This window comes from Chrysoperla carnea, chromosome 5, assembly GCF_905475395.1.
Source record: "Chrysoperla carnea chromosome 5, inChrCarn1.1, whole genome shotgun sequence".
Classification (NCBI taxonomy): domain Eukaryota; kingdom Metazoa; phylum Arthropoda; class Insecta; order Neuroptera; family Chrysopidae; genus Chrysoperla; species Chrysoperla carnea.
Window position 1 is genome coordinate 5,964,404 of NC_058341.1, and position 19,533 is coordinate 5,983,936.

General features: G+C 29.6%; 2 protein-coding genes across 3 annotated transcripts; both read left to right on the forward strand.

The window, feature by feature from the left end:
- Nucleotides 1-703: 703 nt before the first annotated feature.
- Nucleotides 704-8,649, forward strand: LOC123301727 (PAX3- and PAX7-binding protein 1). Of its 2 annotated transcripts, XM_044884603.1 has the most exons (11): nucleotides 704-1,027; nucleotides 2,187-2,362; nucleotides 3,327-3,717; nucleotides 4,070-4,313; nucleotides 4,741-4,930; nucleotides 6,010-6,133; nucleotides 6,223-6,429; nucleotides 6,490-6,843; nucleotides 7,571-7,766; nucleotides 7,942-8,110; nucleotides 8,220-8,649. In XM_044884603.1, the coding sequence occupies exons 1-11, from the start codon at nucleotides 817-819 to the stop codon at nucleotides 8,415-8,417; spliced, it is 2,460 nt and encodes an 819-aa protein (XP_044740538.1). In that variant the 5' UTR covers nucleotides 704-816; the 3' UTR covers nucleotides 8,418-8,649. The 2 variants fall into 2 exon arrangements, with proteins under 2 accessions (XP_044740538.1, XP_044740539.1); XM_044884604.1 differs by lacking the exon at nucleotides 704-1,027 and having other exon boundaries at nucleotides 2,264-2,366; nucleotides 8,220-8,648.
- A 1,047-nt stretch (nucleotides 8,650-9,696) lies between these two features.
- On the forward strand, nucleotides 9,697-19,034 carry LOC123301728. The gene is made up of 18 exons (XM_044884605.1): nucleotides 9,697-9,772; nucleotides 10,081-10,289; nucleotides 10,663-10,911; nucleotides 10,992-11,293; nucleotides 11,384-12,048; nucleotides 13,393-13,568; nucleotides 13,625-13,842; nucleotides 14,406-14,848; nucleotides 14,931-15,141; nucleotides 15,540-15,849; nucleotides 16,045-16,175; nucleotides 16,236-16,362; nucleotides 16,427-16,633; nucleotides 16,696-16,866; nucleotides 16,930-17,100; nucleotides 17,182-17,434; nucleotides 17,808-18,096; nucleotides 18,434-19,034. Exons 1-18 carry the CDS (start codon nucleotides 9,760-9,762, stop codon nucleotides 18,579-18,581), a joined length of 4,293 nt encoding a protein of 1,430 aa, XP_044740540.1. The 5' UTR covers nucleotides 9,697-9,759; the 3' UTR covers nucleotides 18,582-19,034.
- The last annotated feature ends 499 nt before the right edge of the window (nucleotides 19,035-19,533 follow it).

Here is a 19,533-nt window from a genome sequence, read left to right on the forward strand (position 1 = left end):
TGTATGGATTGTATTTATGACTTACATTGAAAATTTAATATTATTGTCTCACAAATTTAAATAAATAATTATGATAATTTACATTTGAAAAATAATATTTGTGCAATTTGATTTCTTATTTTCACAATTTTTAATGCATTAAGTTTAATTAATTAGTGTTTTTCTATAAATTTAATTTGACATTTTTTATAACATTAACATGTAAAGAAGTGCAAATTAGTCATAACAGCCTCCTTTAACGCCAAAAATTTCCTCTGGAAGCGCTGGCATCGATTGTATTGTCCCTACCATGACTACGCACACAACGAATAAGATTTTTTTCTCGTAAAATTACTCGAGATTTCCCAATATGGCGGCGCGAGCGGCAAATATACGAGGTAACAAAGTGGAATCTCATTTTCAAAACTCCCGGAAAATTTTCCAAGTAGCCCCTTGTTTTTGAACCAAATGATTAGAGTATGTAGTAAATGTATAGCTGACATTATTTCCAAATGCTTAATCAAAATATCGAATTAAAATTAAACAAATAAAAGTTATTTTTCAAAAGTTTTAAAATTATAAAATCTTGTTATAAAGTAAAGAATTAATAAGAAAATTTGTGAGCATTTTCTTAAAAAGAAATTGAAATAAAATAGACATTTTATGAAATGAAATGACAAAAACATTTTGTTAGTCTCTGGTAGTAAATAGGATTGGTGTGTGATCATGGCTGAACGTTTAGAATAACAGCATTTAATGCATACATCTTTGGCATACATCATTTTTTTTCTCTCCTAAGAATAATTTGTAGTTTTAAAAAAAATATTTTGTGTTAAAATGTCATTTGTGTTCAGAAAACCGAAAAAAAATATACAAAGGCGTGTGTTTAGTAGTCAAGAAGATGAAGAAAATCGTGAAGATAATGGAATGGAAGTTGATGTTAAGGATGACATTAAAGACACACATACCAGTGACACTAAAAAGAAAAAAGATAAAAAGGACAAAAATGTGAAACCAAAACAAACATTATTAAGTTTTGAAGATGAAGGTAATTTATCTTTTTGAGTCCTAAACTTATCTGTAGTAATTTTTCAAACGTATCTTTGCATAACCCTTAAATTCGTAATGGCTAGGTATCAAATGAAGAAATTGCTCCAAGATACTTTTCTCCGCATACAATTTTAGCTGATATTTCACAAACTACTGATCCAATCGTTAAATGGATCTGTTTTTTTGTATTTTTTGTGTCAAAATTATCCTAGAAAATGTTTTTTTATTGGAATCGGAGACAAAAAATTGATAAAATCATGAAAACCTCTGAAAAACATCGTTAAAATCACGAAAAAAATTTTTGTTTCGGAATCAGTTGAATATTTGTATATGGTTTAATAATTTTGACCTAAAATGTTTAAAAATCGAGTTCATTTAACGACTAGTTGTGTAATTTTTGAAATATCGCCCAAAATCCTCCACAAAATGCTTTTATTTTGAAGTGATTCTGGAGATATTTCGAAAAATACTAATCAATCGTCTAATAAGATGAAAATTTATGATTTGTTTTCGTACTATTTATTCTAAATAATTCAAAAACATCAAAATTTGATTGATTTAGTGATTTAACGATAAGTTTTTGAGATATCAATTGAAATTTCTCCGGCACGTCGACCTTCGTGTATGATTTTGGACAATATCTCAAAAACTACACGTTCAATCGCCAAAAAAATACGATTTTTGTATTTTTTGGGTCAAAATTACCCTACAATATGATTTTTATCGAAATTGAAGGCAAAAAAATTATCCTGATTTTTTGCAATTTTTTTAAGGGGTACCCCTTTGAAAAAATTCGAGAAAATCACGAAAAATTTGTAGCTTCAGAATTTGATAAAACTTGGTATATTGGGCAATTTTGACCCCAAAAAGTACAAAAATCGTGTTTATTTAACGATTGGATGAGGTGTTTATGAGATATCACTTAAAATTCAATACCCGAGTTGCTCCTGGTATACGATCTTAGTCGATATCTCAGAAAATAATCGCCTTTTCGACAAAGAAACCGAATTATTGAATTTCCTGGGTTAAAATTTGTTTGAAAAACAATTTTTATCCAAATCGGAGACAACAAATTGCTGCAATTACCGCTATATTAATCAAATCATGGCATAAAAATTATTTGAATTTTTTCTATAAATTGTATCTCGATGTTTCAGATGGCGAAGAAGAAGTATTTCAAGTGAAGAAATCATCACATAGTAAAAAAATAATGCGATTATTAGATAAAGAACGTAAAAAGAAGAAAGAGAAAAAAATGGACATTGATGATAATGATCAAATTGCGAAAAGTAATTCGCAAAAAAGTAAAGAGATAGTTACAGACGATCTCGTGGTTGGTACAGTATTTCATTTATTCGATGGACGTTCTTTTATAATTTTTACGCAAAACATATTTTTTGTGATTTATTTAAATCAAAATTAATGCATGTCTTATTTTTGATATTTGAATTTTTGAATTCTCAAATATGATTAAAGTCATTTTTTTCAACTTTCTCCTGGATTTAACTGTGGAACAAACTATTTTTTAAAACTTGAACAAGTTTTCGAAGAATCCGGTGTAGAATAGTCGAAGTATTTTTATTAAATAACTCAGAATTCGTCTAAAAGAATGTTTAAAATATATTTTTTTATATTAATTTTGTTAAAATCTTTTTGAATATTGTAAATTTTTAAGTTTATGATTTATAGTTTAGTAATGATGCCCATATTTTTAAAGCTCAAATGCGAAAACCAAGACAGACATCGAATACTTCATACCATAAGCTACACCAAATACCAAAAACTTAATTTCTAACGATATTTTTTTACAGAGAAAATATTATAGAAGCCGGATAAGGATAAAAATGATTAGCACACTCTTCGATTTACTAATCGAATTTTTTTAATAGGACACACTTGGAAAAAAACTTTATATATTCGGCTCAAAGTTGTAAAAAAAGACTGAAAACCCACTTTGGGTTTGTAATTTTTATTTATAAACTACTTTTTATGGCTGGGCGGCAGGCATGCTGAACGCTTAGGCCTGGCAGTGTACCACGACTACTGCAGGAGCTGTCACAGTGGTGACGAGGAGGAGACAATGTCTCATCTTCTCTGTCACTGCCCAGCTCTTGTCATGAGGAGATGGACATACTTGAACCAGCCTCTCTTTGACGACCTCTCCGACCTAAAGTCAGTCGACGTCAAAGCTCCCTATTAAATCAGTATACGGCTTTTGACTTTGAGCCTAATATATGGATATAATTTTTAGAAAATTTACTTAACCATATTTTAATTGAGATAAAAAACAATTTTAGATGGTTGTAAAATCCGAAAAAGAAGTTATACTAAATGGTCGAGCGGCACTTGTTGCCGGCAAGGATGATGTTTCATCGGACGAAGATGACTCACGTGGTCGGCATCGTTTTTCACATCCGGATAATGTAAAAATCATTGTTGAAAGTGGTATGATACCGGATGCGGCTATGATACATGCGGCTAGAAAACGTCGTCAACGTGCTCGAGAAATGGGTGGTGATTATGTACCGTTAGAGGAACGAAAAGAGAAAAAAGATAAAGGTCGATTAATACGTGAAGAAGATGGTGATGGTGATGATGGCAGTGACGAAGAACGTATTGATATGACTATAAATACACAAGCTCAGGATATTGAAAAACGACGGGAACAATTTAAGGCGGCTCAAGAAGGTTTTTTTTTTTTTTTAATTTTTATTTATATTTCTAGGAAATAATTTTATTTGATCATTTTAAGTTATAAAATAGAAACAGACGGATAATAAACAGAATTGCTTCTGAGTGTATCAGGGGCAGATTTCCGAGTCCGGCAACTATGCAATTCGCCCCTAGATGCCCCTAATAAATATAGTTAATATAGGACACGAATTACTATAAATAAGGTTACTAGGTGCTAACTTACTTGGTGATTCACTAAAACTCATCCTTTTTCAAGGATGATTTCCGAGTGTATAATTTAAAAATTCATGCAAGTTCCTTTGCAAACAATAACTCTTAGAAATTTAATTTTTTTAAATTTATTTAGATTCAGATCGAGAAAGTGATCGTGAAACTGAAGAATGGGAAAATCAACAAATTCGTAAAGGTGTAACAGGTGCACAAATCACCTCAGTACAAAATGAAACATTGTACGGTGTGAGCTATTATACTGGCTTTAGTGAAGAATCTGTAGAAAATAATCTTTATAATAGTTCGACAAATGCGATGGTAAAAACTGATTCAAATGATCAAAAAACACCTGAATCTATTGCTAATAAACTACGAGAAAGGTATTTATTGGATATTTATTTTTTTTACCTTCGTTTTTATTTTTATTTTTTTTTTTTTTTGAAGTAGATTTGAGTTTTTAATTACTAATACAATGGTCATGTTAAGGGTAATTAAGCATTTTAGTTTAATGTTTTTAATCTAAAGATCCTGAAATTTGGATATCATAGAACTGCTGAACGTCCTTAAATGAGCTGGAAAACCAAATTAATGCAAACCTGATATGGGTACAGGGAAACAGATATATTCTAGAAAATTGTGAAGTCGATTAGCTTGCTAGAAATGACGGAATATCATAACGGACTCTATAGTTTTACATAAGGATAGTAAATTTTCGATTTATTTTCGAATTTCTTATGCTTATTTGCTCTCACCATGATCATTTTTATTAAAACAATAAATATTTAGAATATTCCTATTTTTTTCCAGAGTACAACAATTAAAAGAAAATTATACTAATCATGATACAAAATTAAAACAAATAACTGATGAATTGGAAACGTGTCAACGTGATTTAATTGATTTGGAAAGAAAAGCTCCAGAATGTGCAAAACGTTTCCGTTTTTATCAAGAATTGCGTGGGTATGTCACAGACTTGGTAGAGTGTTTGGATGAGAAGGTGGGTCTATTAAGCTCAAAGAGAGCTCTATGGGGCCACCATGTACGTGTGATTATTTACAACAATACATTCAATTAATAATTTTTATTTTTAAATATTTAAATGCGTTTGATCATCCTTATTTCAGTTTTTGGAACGTTTAACACTTAAAAAAATGTATTGTTGGATTCTCACAGTCAGGGGCCACCCTATATCTTCTCTGTATTTATTTTTATTTTAGAAATTTTATTTCAACAATTTTTGAAGATTATTTTCAATAATTGCCTTCAAAATACAAAGGTTAATTTACAGGTTTCATAACAGTCTTTTTGGAGTTTATGAAAAAAATATGAAGAGTAAAATCCTAATTATCGAATGATCTCGTTACGTTTTTGGTGCGCAAGCTATTGTGTGCACCTTTAACTTATTAGTAATGCGTGTGTATAACTTGTATACTTGTGTGCTATAGGCAAAGCATTTATTGTTTGAAAGTGACAATAACCTGACGGATACAGCACACACTATACAAAAACTTAAGGAGTAAACTCCAGTCGTGCGTCAGAGCTGACACACACAATTTTTTTTATAATACTGAAATCCATTAAGCCAAAACTTTATTGTCTACTTGACCTTAATTATGCCGCAAGTCCTAAAAAAAATTTGCATAAGAAATCTTTGTCCAATTAATTTAGTTTCTACGGTTAATATTTCTAAGCGTTATAACTTTCATTATAAAAATCTCATTGTTGGAGGAAACTGGGATATTTTTTTCAGCAAATTAAATTTGTCTCTGTGAAACCTTTTAGTTTGGGGCCAGGCTTAGTATTAGACAGTCATTCCAGAATGGAAATTTGAAAGGCTATTCTCATAACCAGAAATATCTTTTTCGAAAATTTGCCAGGCAGAGAAATATCCAATTATACAAATTTGCGTACAGTTTTCAGACAGAAATCTGAAATTTCAGCTGTTTTGAAATGCATATCAAATAGTACACATTGGCCCTAGATCTATTCAATGCGATATCTATAGAATCATTGATTGACATTTCTAATAGAATCAAATTTATAAAAGAATCCAAATTAACTGCGATTTCTTTTCAGATTCCTATGGTATCGAATTTAGAACAACGATGGATGGAAGTAATTGGAAAACGTGCAAATACTTTGGCTGAACGAAGACGTCAAGATGTTCGTGATCAAGCTGAAGAAATTACATCACAATCTAGTCAGTTTTTAATTTAATACAAGGAGAATTCATCGTTTTACTAGTTTATGATTCGAATATCGATTAAATGATTTATTGTAACTTTTTAGGATTGAACAGTCGTCCACGTCCAACTGGAGGGCCAGAAGAAGAAGCTAGAGTTCGTCGAGCTGCAGAACGTGAAGGTAGAAGAAATCGACGTAGACGAACGCGAGAACAAGCTGCTCAACTTCAAATAACACCCAAACATCTAGAAGGAATGTCTAGTGATGATGAATTTCCCGAACAGGATAATATTTTGTACAAACAACAGAAAGGTACCAAGAAATTATTTTCTTTATCGTTTTTTTTAGTAAATAATTTGATTCTTTTTTAAGATCAAGTTTTGGAAAGTGTCGAACAAGTATTCAGTGATGTCATCGAAGATTTTTCATCATTGTCATCAATTTTAGAAAGATTTGAATCATGGCGACAAACTGATTTCACAGCTTACTCTGAGGCATACGCAAGTTTAGTATTACCAAAAATTGTTGGTCCTATTTTACGATTGCAAATATTATCATGGGATCCGTTCAATTCGAATTGTTCGGATTTAGAGCAATATCATTGGATGAAAACATTAATGACGTATGGTTTAACGTCATCAGAAACTGAAGAAACTTTACGCGCTGATCCTGATATTAATTTAGTACCTGCAATTGTTGATAAAATTATTATACTTAAATTAAAAGGTAAACAAGTGAAAACAAACAATTGACTGAGTTAATTGTTGAAATACCATGCATAGTCAGTGTTGATTTCTTTATCACATTACACATACAAACATGTGACACACACATAACTAATAAAGTATAGTACATATGTAAATGACTTTATAGGTTTCTGCATTACCGACCGACATTTAGTGTATAGTTTGTACACATATTATAAAATTTCCGCCTAATTGACGCCCTCACGGGTAAACAGTGATGTTTACGAAAAAATGTTTCAAACAAAAGTTGTTTAATTTTTGATAAGGAATATTTTTTACATTTAAACTTTTGTTCTATCTCTAACGGTTTATAAGATGGGTCCTACGGACCCAAGACTCAATTGACCTATGATGCTCATTTACGAACTTGACCTCACTTTTTACGTCCTGAGTACGCTGTAAAAATTTCAGCTCGATATCTTTTTTCGTTTTTGAGTTATCGTGTCCACAGACGGACGGACGGACGGACGGACAACCGGAAATGGACTAATTAGGTGATTCTATGAACACCTATGACAAAATTTTTTTCCTAGCATCATTATTTTTAAGCGTTACAAACTTGGGACTAAACTTAATATACTATGTATATTTCATATATGCATGGTATAACAACATTTTTTAAGTTATTAAGGGATTATATCCAGTTACGAGCGCGAAAACGCTTTTAAATTTCAAAAACATTTGCACTCTGTTAATTTTTTTTATAGATTTGGTGGAACAAACATGGGATCCAATGTCCAGTAGTCAATCGTTACGATTAGTTGGATTAATTGGACGTTTCGTTCGACGATATCCAACACTTGGACCAGGTAGTCAACGACTTCAGGATTTATTTACAGCTATCGTTGATAAAATTCAACAAGCTGTAGAACATGACGTATTTATTCCAATTTTCCCTAAACAGTAAGTTTTGTATTTATTCTCTTATTTTGTGAATTTCAGTGGAAAGAAAAATATTTCTAGGTTATCAAGCACATATACAGGGTCTTCAAGATTATAGATCTCATTCCGTTATTTTGAAATGGTTACTTTTTTGTATAATTTAGAATAAATTTAATTAAATTTAAATTTCTTTTAGGGTTTTAGAAACAAAATCATCATTTTTTCAAAGACAATTTAATTCGGCTGTTAAATTACTAGGAAATATCACATGTTGGCAAGGAACATTAGCTGATCATGTACTTAAAGATTTAGCAATAAATTCGTTATTGAATCGATACTTATTAAGTGGACTTCGTGTTTGTCAGGTAAAAAATTACCGAATACCGAATCTGACGCAAAGTTTGATGTGGTTGTTACTTAATTTACAAATTATTTCCTTTTTTTCCAATAATGAATCTTTTATTTTTTTTCCAGTTAATTGATGCTGTATCAAAAGCACAATTAATAATAAACGCATTACCTCGTATCTGGTTACAAAGTGATGTCAAAGAGGATCTACGAATGTTTATAATGTGTATCACACAATTTTCGGGCCAGTTGAACAGTGACAATCCATTACATTTGGAATCGTTGGAAATATTATCATCGATTAAAAATACGTTACATATTTAATTAATAGAGATCTTAATAATAACATTTTTCAAATAATAAATAAACAATTTAATCTAAAAAAAAACGTTTTTGCTCACAATGTATTCTTAGAAAATGAAGAGAGGAATTATCGAATTTTGAGTGAAATGTTTGCGTACACGATGTAAATATTTTAAGCTATAGATTATGTAATGTTGTAAATACTTATCTATTTATTAATTGCCCATTTCTTCATTTATCACTTAATTTGAAAATACATTGTGTCTGTAAAAACAGTTTTTATAAAACAGAATCAAAAAAATAATGTTCAAATGAAATCATTACATTTCCATATTTAAATAAATAATTTAAAAGAATGCAATCAAATAACATAATTTATGTAATTTTTACATTGATTTTGAAACGAAATTCAATTTATTTTTAAAAAGTTTTTAATGTAATTAATATTAAAAAAAATAATGTTAAAATAAATTATTAATTGATTTTTGTTATAATTTCGAATTGTTTTTTTTTTATTTCATTACTTCCCAAATAAAGGTAGGTATACAATTTTGTCCAAAATTTGAAAAAAGATAGGAGTTTCTCTGGTTGTAAAATTCGAACATATAGCTCAGGTCAAACTTAAGGGGGCCTCTGTAGACCGGGAGCCCCATATCATTCATACGGCGGGAGCTACGCCTCTGATAATGATGAAAATTCATCAATTTGAAGGTTGTGGTGCAATTGATAATTTTTCAAACCTCCTGATCAAATGAATTGCTCACAGTTATATATAACTCGATGGCTCAAAAACTGGTAAGTATGATTTAGATGCGCAATTAAAGAGGCCCCATCGATGATTGTTAGAAGTAAATACGTATTTAATAAGCTATAATAACTATAAGTTGTTAAGTAATCAAAAAAAATTAGGACGTTATTATTTGATAAAATCATTTACAATTCAAAAGAAATTTAAAGTAAAAAAAATTTCTATCTGAATAATTAGTTTAATTCAAACCCGGACAAAAGAAATATTTGTATACCAAAAATAAAGTGAATGAAGAAAATTGCTGATAAAAATAGGACAAATGAAATAAATCTGTTTGATAAAAATTATTCTCTCAATATTTTGAATGGAATTTTTAAAATAACAAAAAAAATTATGATAAAAGCGAAATTTGTTTATTTGTAGTAAATACAACGAAAAATATAAAAATTTTTTTTTCCATGATATCTTTCTTCTCTTTTTGAATATAATAAAATTGTTTATAAACTTTCATTATTTTATCAACGAAATTCATTGTAAATTCAAACTGTAAGGTCAAAGTTGATTTTGTAGATTATAAATGTTTTATTTTTCTTCAGTTTATTTATTTCTTCAAGAATGTATTTACTAGGTATGTAATAAATTTTTTTTTTTGTACATTTTTCCAAAAAACAAATCTGGATTTTGAACATTTTTATTTATAAATGCAAATAACAATATTCGATCAATAGTCAAAATAAAATTCATGTATTTATTTAATATTTTTTTGTAAATGTATGCAATAAATATTAGTTGCTGAGGATGATTGCTTTGCAATTGAAATCCCTGCATATTAATTGTAATTTTATTTCGTGTGTATTTGTTATTTGATTAAGTCTCCCCTGAACTCAAAGTAAACAAAAAGTTTTATTAAAATTAATTTTTTAATTTTATTTTTAGGAATATTTTCAATTATTTTATATTTGGGGCGATTAACAATCGCATATGAAAATGGAATTAATAGTTTATTCCCAGAGGATTATTCATCAATTTATACGTATCATGTATCAACAAACACTGGTGTAAAAAAACCTGAAAGTGCTACATCTTTATGGGAATTAACCGCTGGAATTATAATTACTAGTAATGGAAATTACTCAATAATACAGGTTTTTTGATTTTAGTATTTTTCCTGTAGCTTATAGTTTATAGTTAATGTAAATACTATGTGTGTAAGGGTAATTGGGCACAGTAAATTAGTCGAAAATTTTTTTCCCAAGAAAGTTTCAGAACTTAAAGTATTGTAATTTCTTCGTTTTTATTGAAAATCGTTTCGCTTGAAATGAATATCGTATTTTTCGAATAATTATAGTATAAGTTAACTGTATCGGCTACTCAGAGAAATAATCTGAATAATTAAATTCATTTTAACTAATTTCACCATATTTCCATCAAAAGTTTTTTTTAATTTAGTGAGTAGGACTTATATATTAATACGAAAATTGAATCCCAAAAAAAATACAATATGATTGATGTTTACAGCTGACTGATGTGCGAATGAAAGCATATAATGGGCCAGAAAATGAAGATGTAAATTGTCCAACATGGTCCATGACAGATATCAACGAATTATCTGAACCATTTGTAATTCAATATGAGAAGGGTTTGGTTGAAAATATCTTCTTAAATCCAAATGAAGATGTTTGGATTTCAAATATTAAACGTGGTTTGGGAAGTTTATTACAAATTGATATACCGCAAATTGATAAATTTGCGTTTACATCCACAGAGGTTTGTGTCATTTTCTATTTTTCTCTTTCTTAATACTTTGACTCCATAAATAATTGGAAAATTTCTAATTTTTTTTTTAGAAAAACATTTACGGATCTTGTTTAGTGGAATACACGGTTTTAAATGAAACAGATGATCTATCTGTGCGAAAATTCATAAATAATGATAAATGTGCAGATATTCCATTTCAATCATGGTCAAGTGCTCCAAAATCAATATGTCCTTCGAAACATCAAAATTCAATTATATCGAGTTCAGAACGATATTTTCGAATTAATAATACAAACAATGAAACCTTTGAAATTCTTGATATTAAAGGGCATGGAACTTTATTGGTACAACCATTTGAAGCATATGGTGACGCTTATTACTTAGAAACAAAGTGAGTAATTTTTGAATTGAACAACGCTTGACACCCAAACAATATCATTTCGAAAAAACTTAATTTCATAATTAATATTTCAAATTTTAGACAAGAATTATATTTAAAAAAACGTATAAAAAAAGAATTCCCAAATGAAAATTTCCTAGAAAAATTAACAATTTCAAATTTAACATACGAACAAAATACATACGATTTCACAAACGGACGTCGAAAATTAACGAAACAAGAGAAAATCGAATCGATACATGAAGAACTAAATAAATTAATTAGTAGTTTCGAAGAAAATCATTCAATTTATAAAACGAATAAATTACATCGTGGAACACTTCAATTGTTATATTTCCAAATGCGAACACTTGATATATCCGAATTACATCGAATATATTCGGATATCGGTATCGGTACAAGTTATCAACAGGAATCAAAAGCTGGTATTTTTTTGGAACTATTACCACAAATTGGTAGTGAAGCTTCATCACAATTTATTAAGGATTTAATACTATCGAGAAATGTTAAAGATATTTTAGCTGTAAAATTATTAACTATGTTACCGTTTTACATTGAATACACCAACGATCAAGTTTTAGCGAGTTTTGAACCGTTAGTATCGTTAAGTAGAGATTTTTCGATAAGTGTTCGACATACGGCTGTTTTAAGTTTTGCCACAATGGTTTATAAGACGTATACGGCTGGGAAATGTTCAGTGCAAACTTTTGAAAAATATGTACGGAAATTTTTGGATTTATTTTCAGGTGAGATAACATTTGGATGACTTTTATTTTTTTCATACTCTTTCTTTTTATCTTCTTTCGTTGCCTATTAACTCAAGACTCTTGTTTTACTTGATAAAAATATAAAAATCTGCTTGATTTGGAGATTTAACGAGATATCGATAGAAATTGCTTCGGTATAATCGACCTTCGTGTAAGATTTAAGTCAATATCTCAAAAACTAAACGTTCAATTGTCAGACGAATCCGATTTTTGCATTTTTTGGGTCAAAATTACTCTATAAAATGATTTATCTATATCGGAGATTAAAAATTTGTCTCGATTTTTATCAATTTTTTTAAGGGGTACCCCTTTGAAAAAATCGAAAAAATCAAAAAAAAATTTTTCGTTTCTGATTGTGATGAAACTTTCTATATAAGGTAATTTTGACCCAAAAAATTCAAAAATCGTATTTATTTAACGATTGAGTGATTATTTTCTGAGATATCGCTATATCTGGAGTGATTTTGGACCATATCTCAAAAACTATTGACCAAATCAACATATTAACCCGATTTTCGTACTTTTTGGGTCAAAATTACCTTATATACTGAGTTTTATCGAAATTGGAGACATAAAAATTTTCCCGATTTTTTGCAATTTTTTTAAGGGGTACCCCTTTGAAAAAATCGAAAAAATCCTTAAAAAATTTTTCGTTTCTGATTTTGATGAAACTTACTATATAAGGTAATTTTGACCCAAAAAATTCAAAAATCGTATTTATTTAACGATTGAGTGATTATTTTCTGAGATATCGCTATATCTGGAGTGATTTTGGACCATATCTCAAAAACTATTGACCAAATCAACATATTAACACGATTTTCGTACTTTTTGGGTCAAAATTACCTTATATACTGAGTTTTATCGAAATTGGAGACATAAAAATTTTCCCGATTTTTTGCAATTTTTTTAAGGGGTACCCCTTTGAAAAAATCGAGAAAAACTCGAAAATTTTTTTTTTTTGGAAATCTAATAAAACTTTATATATAGGATAATTTTGACCCAAAAAGTACAACAATCAAGTATATTTAGCTATTGAATGAGTAGTTTTTGAGAAATCGTCTAAAATCCCGTAAGAAAACCACTAATTTGTTGGCCGATTCTGGACTTATCTCGAAAAATGCTTATTTAATCTTCAAAAATTGGTTAATTTTTCGATTTAACGATAAGTTATTTGCTAATGACTTAAAGTTAAAGAAATTATGATTTCACTTTTGGAAAGGTGAATTGCTCCTCTCTAAATCCTTCCTTGAATAAAACAAAAATAGCTAAACATAAATATCATTTTGATTTTCTCAATATTTATTATTCAAAATTTTTCAGATAGCACCGAATATGAACAAGAAATGCTTTATTTACAAGGTTTAAATAATTTACAAGTCGGTTCAGTTGCAAAATATTTAATTCCAGTAATTTCAAAAGGAACCACATATTCACATCACACACGATTTCTAGCTATTTGGGCATCAATGTACACAAAAACTTTAAGCGCAGATGAGGTTTGAATATTCAAAATAAATAGATTATAAAAAATATTTATTATTATCGATTTTAGATTTATAGAATTTATTGGCCAATATTAGAAGATCGTACAGAACATTTAGAAATGAGAGCCGTTGCATTTTTAATGTTACTTACATCGGAACCAACAACAGGTCGACTTGTATCGCTTTATTGGTTTATGCAGAAAGAAAATGATCCACATTTGTATAATTTTTATTATACGACTTTGATCAGTCTTAAAGATACAACTTATCCCTGTTATTTACATTTGTACGTATATATTACTTTCAAAAATATCCTAAACTATAGTCAAAATTAGTTATTAATAACTAATAAGTAAGTTTAAATTGGAATTACTGAAAAGTTGGTCCAGTTCCAATTCAGAAATATCACCAAGAGTTAATTTGGTTACTCTTTCACTAAAAATCATCCTTCTCCGACGAAAAATAAAAGCCTAGTCGTCAAAAGACAAGCTGGAGCATTAAAGGGTCGATTTGGAGCGTCTTCCAGATCGAATTAACCGCTACAGAGAGTAGGCAACTGTCAAAAGGCGCCGCATCGACTAGGGGTCCGCACGGACACAAAAGAACATGAAAATGTTTCATAGAGCATTCAACCTACTTCACTTTTCAATTCAGGAAGTGAGAATTCTTCACATGAAATGATAAAAAAAAATATAGTCCGATTCCCTATTGCTTGCCTAGGGTTGATCCGGACATGGTTGATCCGGACCATTGGCGTCTTAATCTTTATATTTTCATTGGAGAAGGATAATTTTAATCAAACGATAAAGTTATTTTACTACTATTATACCTTAACAATCTTTTTTTTAGGGGTACATTAGCATCACAAATAATACGTTTTGTAAAAGCACCACAAACGAAAAAATATTGGGTAACTGGTAATTATTTATTCGATTATAACGATGCAAATCGTGAATTTGGATCAATGTCACAATTTATAATGATTGGAAATCCACAAACGGATCAATTAAATGTTTTTTATGTAACATTAAGTAATTATGTAATGGGTTATAATGTTAATCAATTTGCACTTTATTTAAAAATGCAAGGAGTTACTGAATCCGTTCTGGACAAATTATCACATATTAATGGACAGAATGTTGATGTTAATGAATTAATTACAATCTTACAAGATGCTAAAGTTAATTTACAATCATCGGAACCGGTGCATATTGAAATTATAGCAAAAATTGAAGGAAAAACTATATTTAGTAAATATATAAATGAAACTACTTTTAATTTACTTGGAAAAGGTAAAATTGTTTATGCTAGCAAGAAGTTCCTTTTGTGCAAATGATCCAACACATCACATTAATGATTTTTTTTTGTTATCAGTTCTTTTAGATTTACAAGATATCAAATCGGAATATCATATAAATTATCAACATATAGGAATTACTTTAGCTAGTCGAGATTTTTATCCATCAGATTTTGGTACTACAATTTGGATTAGTACTTTATCAGGTGCATCAATATCTGTGCGAGGAAATTTTACGTTTTCTATGGAAAATGGATCATTTATGAGACAAAATGATTTAGATTTTAGGTAAAAGTATTTTCCGTAAAATGTAGTAAATTGACTTCCATTAATTGTCTTTTTCCTTAAAGCCTTTTCCAAACTGAGCCGATTTGGAAGATCATCGGCAATTTATGATTTTTTGGGTAGGGAACCCTAAATACTTGAAACATATCTAAGAACACTCTCCATTAAATTATTTTCAAACAAAACCAAAAAAATCAAAATCGGTTCATCCGCTTAGGCGCTACGATGCCACAGACAGACAAACAAACACACATAGCGGTCAAACTTATAAACTCCGCCCTTTTTTTTTTAGTTCGGTGGTGAAAATGACAGGATTTTCAATAATAGAAGTTTCCCCCTTATTCAGTTTTCGCTAATCCACCTTTGAAGGTATTAATTCTGAAAATTTTATGCAATTGCAGATATTCATTTCAAACACAATTAACATTATTTTCATATAATCCAATATTGGATTCATATCATGGAATTGAACGACAAAAAGTTGTCCATGGAATACTTCCGATATTAATGAATGTCAGTTTAAATATACCAAATATGAAATTATCAACATCATTTCAACAAAGTGACATGAGTCCGTTACCAATTGTAATATTCCATACACGATTAATTACATTCTTTCGAAGTAAAGAAAATTCACAACTTGTTTTAAGTGGTTTTTGTCCAAAATGTAAATCCGAGTATGAGGTTACAAGTATTAATAAATTTAAGAATGTAAGTTCCAAATTTTAATTTTTATTAGGAATGTACGAGCACCGGATAACCAAGGCAATTTTGAATAAAAAGCTTGATTAAGTCTAAGTCAATTCTGAAAAGTTTAGGGGGTTTCCTTCCTCCCCTAGTGATTGCTGTACAATAAAAAAATAACTAATAATTTTTTGCTTTTTGATACTTATGTATTTTTCGCAGAGAGAAGTATTAAATATTGATTCGAAAGAAGTATATCGAAAATTCCAATTATCGTTATTCAATTGTGATAGTCCGTACAATTTGAAGAATATTTTCTACGACATTACTCAATCACACCGTTATAATAGTAAGTAAGTATTTTTAGCTCAAAAACAAATCGAAGAATAAATAATTTATAAATAATTTCTCAGGGTACTTTCTTCTGGAAAATATATTCTATTTCTACAACACGTATTGGATTATGTTTCTTTTATACCCACAGTCGGTCAATGTGGGGCAGCTTTTATTGTTGGATCGTTAAGTGAAGAACTTCCAATTGTAAATATTCAAAAGGTTATTGAAGTAGTAGAAAATTTATTTTCTATAGTTTAAATTTTTATAGATACATTGGGTCACGCAAATTAATCAACAGCCGGAAGAACGACAGTTTATTATTAAAAATGGGACAACATTTTATACGGAATTATTACATGAATATGATGGAACATTGGTTCCTGTGTTTGATGCAACATTAGCTTTGGAAACGTTCAGTAATGAAATTTCTGATATCCGATTAATTGCAAATCGGAAAACTGAACAAAAAGAAAAGGTTAGAACAGTTGTAGACTATTTTTTACATTTTTCAGAGGTTTTTTTTTTTTCTAATTTCAGTACTGTTTTCACTCAAACACAAAATTACCACAAAAATCGTATGATATGTTTTCATATGAACCAATTGAAGAAATTCTAATCGTTGGTGATTTGAGTTGGGGGAATGTAAATGAAAATGAAACTGAATGCCCTCATGATCAAAAACTTTTACATTGGAATATTACTGGAGAGGTGAGAATCAATATTAGAAAATAGACTCCATTACCTAAACGACTCCTATTCGATAATTTTTAGCTTACAGATGAACAAAAAATCGAAATAAAAGAATCAAAAATTTGGCCATTTAAACAGTGTAAAGAGATGAAAGGTGATTTAAAATTTACACCTTTATCAGATGAATGTTATCGAGCATCGTTTGCTGCATCAACTCCACGTAAATATTCAATGGAATTTCTAATGAAAAACGTATGTAGATGATTTTATGATTATTCGAGGTACGAAAGGTCTGAATTAGGAAGGACGTTTTAGCTTGATTGTTTTTTTTAGATACCAGAATGGTTTTACAATTCGATAAAGAGACTGAAATGTATTTTTGGTATATTTGAAAATATTAATATCAATCAATTAACGGCATTAAATGCATCTGTCGAATATACAGAAAATAAAAAATTACTTGACATCAATATTAATAATGAAAATACAAAAATTGAAAATATATTTTGGGATGATATTTCAATATTTTTCCCGAATATGCGATTTCCAATTGTATCTGATGCAATTGTTAGTTTGGGTTTGATAAGTAAGTTAATCGTGTTTTATTTTATAGACCATACGATAGTTGCACATATGAGTGACTACTTTTTTCGGTTCTGCCTTAAAGGCTCGAAGAAAATTGAAAAATATATTTGTGTTAACCTTTAATCTTACTACTTGGCTATTCGCAAACCTTATGCCCCTATTATTTTGAATCTCTCGGTATTCACTTTCATATTTTCAATTGGTATGGTATATTTATTTACAAAATCAGGCTCTCATTTAAACCCTTTTTTCTTCTTAGTCGTCTTCGATGAAGAATGAACACGTGGCACCTTGATCTGCCACCATCTTACGGCCTATAAGATTTAGGTGTAAAATTTGTGAAACACTAATTCAAGAAATTTAATTTTGTTTAGATTCATGTATTATAAATCAAGCAACAGTACGAACTTTTGAAAATACAACAATTCATAACAATGATACTAGTCTATTGGCAGCTGCTGATTGTTCATATTATCCGAAATTCGCTCTGTTCGTGAATAGAGACATAAATGATTCTTCATTATCATTTAAAATGCATACTGGTAAGAATACGGCTACCGTTACCAAAATAAACGGTATATTAACGACGTTAATTAATGGAGTTGAAGTCGATGCACGAAATGGATTTGAATATCCATTGGATACAGCTGTTTATGATTTTAAGTAAGTATTTTACATTTTTTTTAGCTGTTAATTTATAATATTTCTCTAAACTTTCAAACAAAATTACAAAGTCACAGTAAGCAGGGCCTTCTTTCCCATTGGGAAGTGTGGAGTCAGTACCCAGAACACCGCTATTCAAGGGGCCCCAAAATCCTTAAAAGTGTGTAAAAAAGGGATCCGAATGGGGCAAAAAAGACACCTTCGGGTATTTTATACTATTGAGGGAAAACCCCCAACAGTTTTAAGACTATCCTGACAGCAAGGTGGACTGTGTTTAAGAGACAGTTCAAACTCTAAACTTTAAATGCATAAATGATATTTTAATTTTATTTTCCAGGATATTCAAACGAGACCACGGAATTGTTGAAATCGATAGTAAATTCAGTGGAACTTGGTTATATTTTACTGAAGAGTATATATTAATAACCACGCCAGGATTTTATAAGGGTCGTTTATGTGGGAAGTGTATATTACCAAAGGATTAAAAAATTTATTATTTTTCTTGTATTTAAAAAAAAAAAGTCTAAATTGTTCTGTGAGACATTTTAGATGTGTTCTTTTATTCTATCCATTGATTATTGTCATTTTACCCTTTTTGTACTGACCAGGACATTGGATTGAATTAGGGAACATGTACGCCTTATATGTCCAGGCATAGTATTTGACAGTCATTTTAGAACGGAAATTTGAGAGACTGTTGTCGGGCAAAATAATTTATTGCATTTTTCAATGAATATTTCTTTAATTTTAAACCGAGTGTGAACATTTTCATAGAGAGAAAACCACGGATCTAGTAATTATAGTAGGGATGTAGTATACAGTCCTACTTTAGACGAGGGGGTGTATCATTCAGGGGGGAAGCAATGTGAATACTTTTGATTGGCTGAGGATCTCATTTGCGGGAAATTCAAATAGAACGATAATATTTCATGTGTTTTAGATTTTAATATTTCTATATCCATGGTTTTAGATTTTTAGTTGTAACACTAGGATTGAAGACTGAATAGTTAAAACAAGCATAAATACTTCACGTATTTATTTTTCTTTACAACTTTTGAATACGAGATTATTTATTTATGTTGTCCACACACGTCAACCATATGTCAAACATGTTTCCATGCTTACAAACGAATCAAAAACACTTCAAGAAGGCTTTGAGCATACTTTCAGCATGCTCCTAGTTAACAGCCAATAGAAAGTAGGTACAATGATACAATGCCTCTCCCCCCTGAGTGAGACTCATCCCACTTGGATATACTCCATCCCTTTTAAAATATTCCTATATTCATAGAGAAAACAGTTATTCGACATGCCCTTGAAAACACCACGTCTCAAATTTCCAATCGTTCTGCAATAACTGTCAAATATCACGCTTGGCTCTAGACCTATTATATTATGTAAATGAAAATTTAAAATAAAATAAAATATTTATCTCTA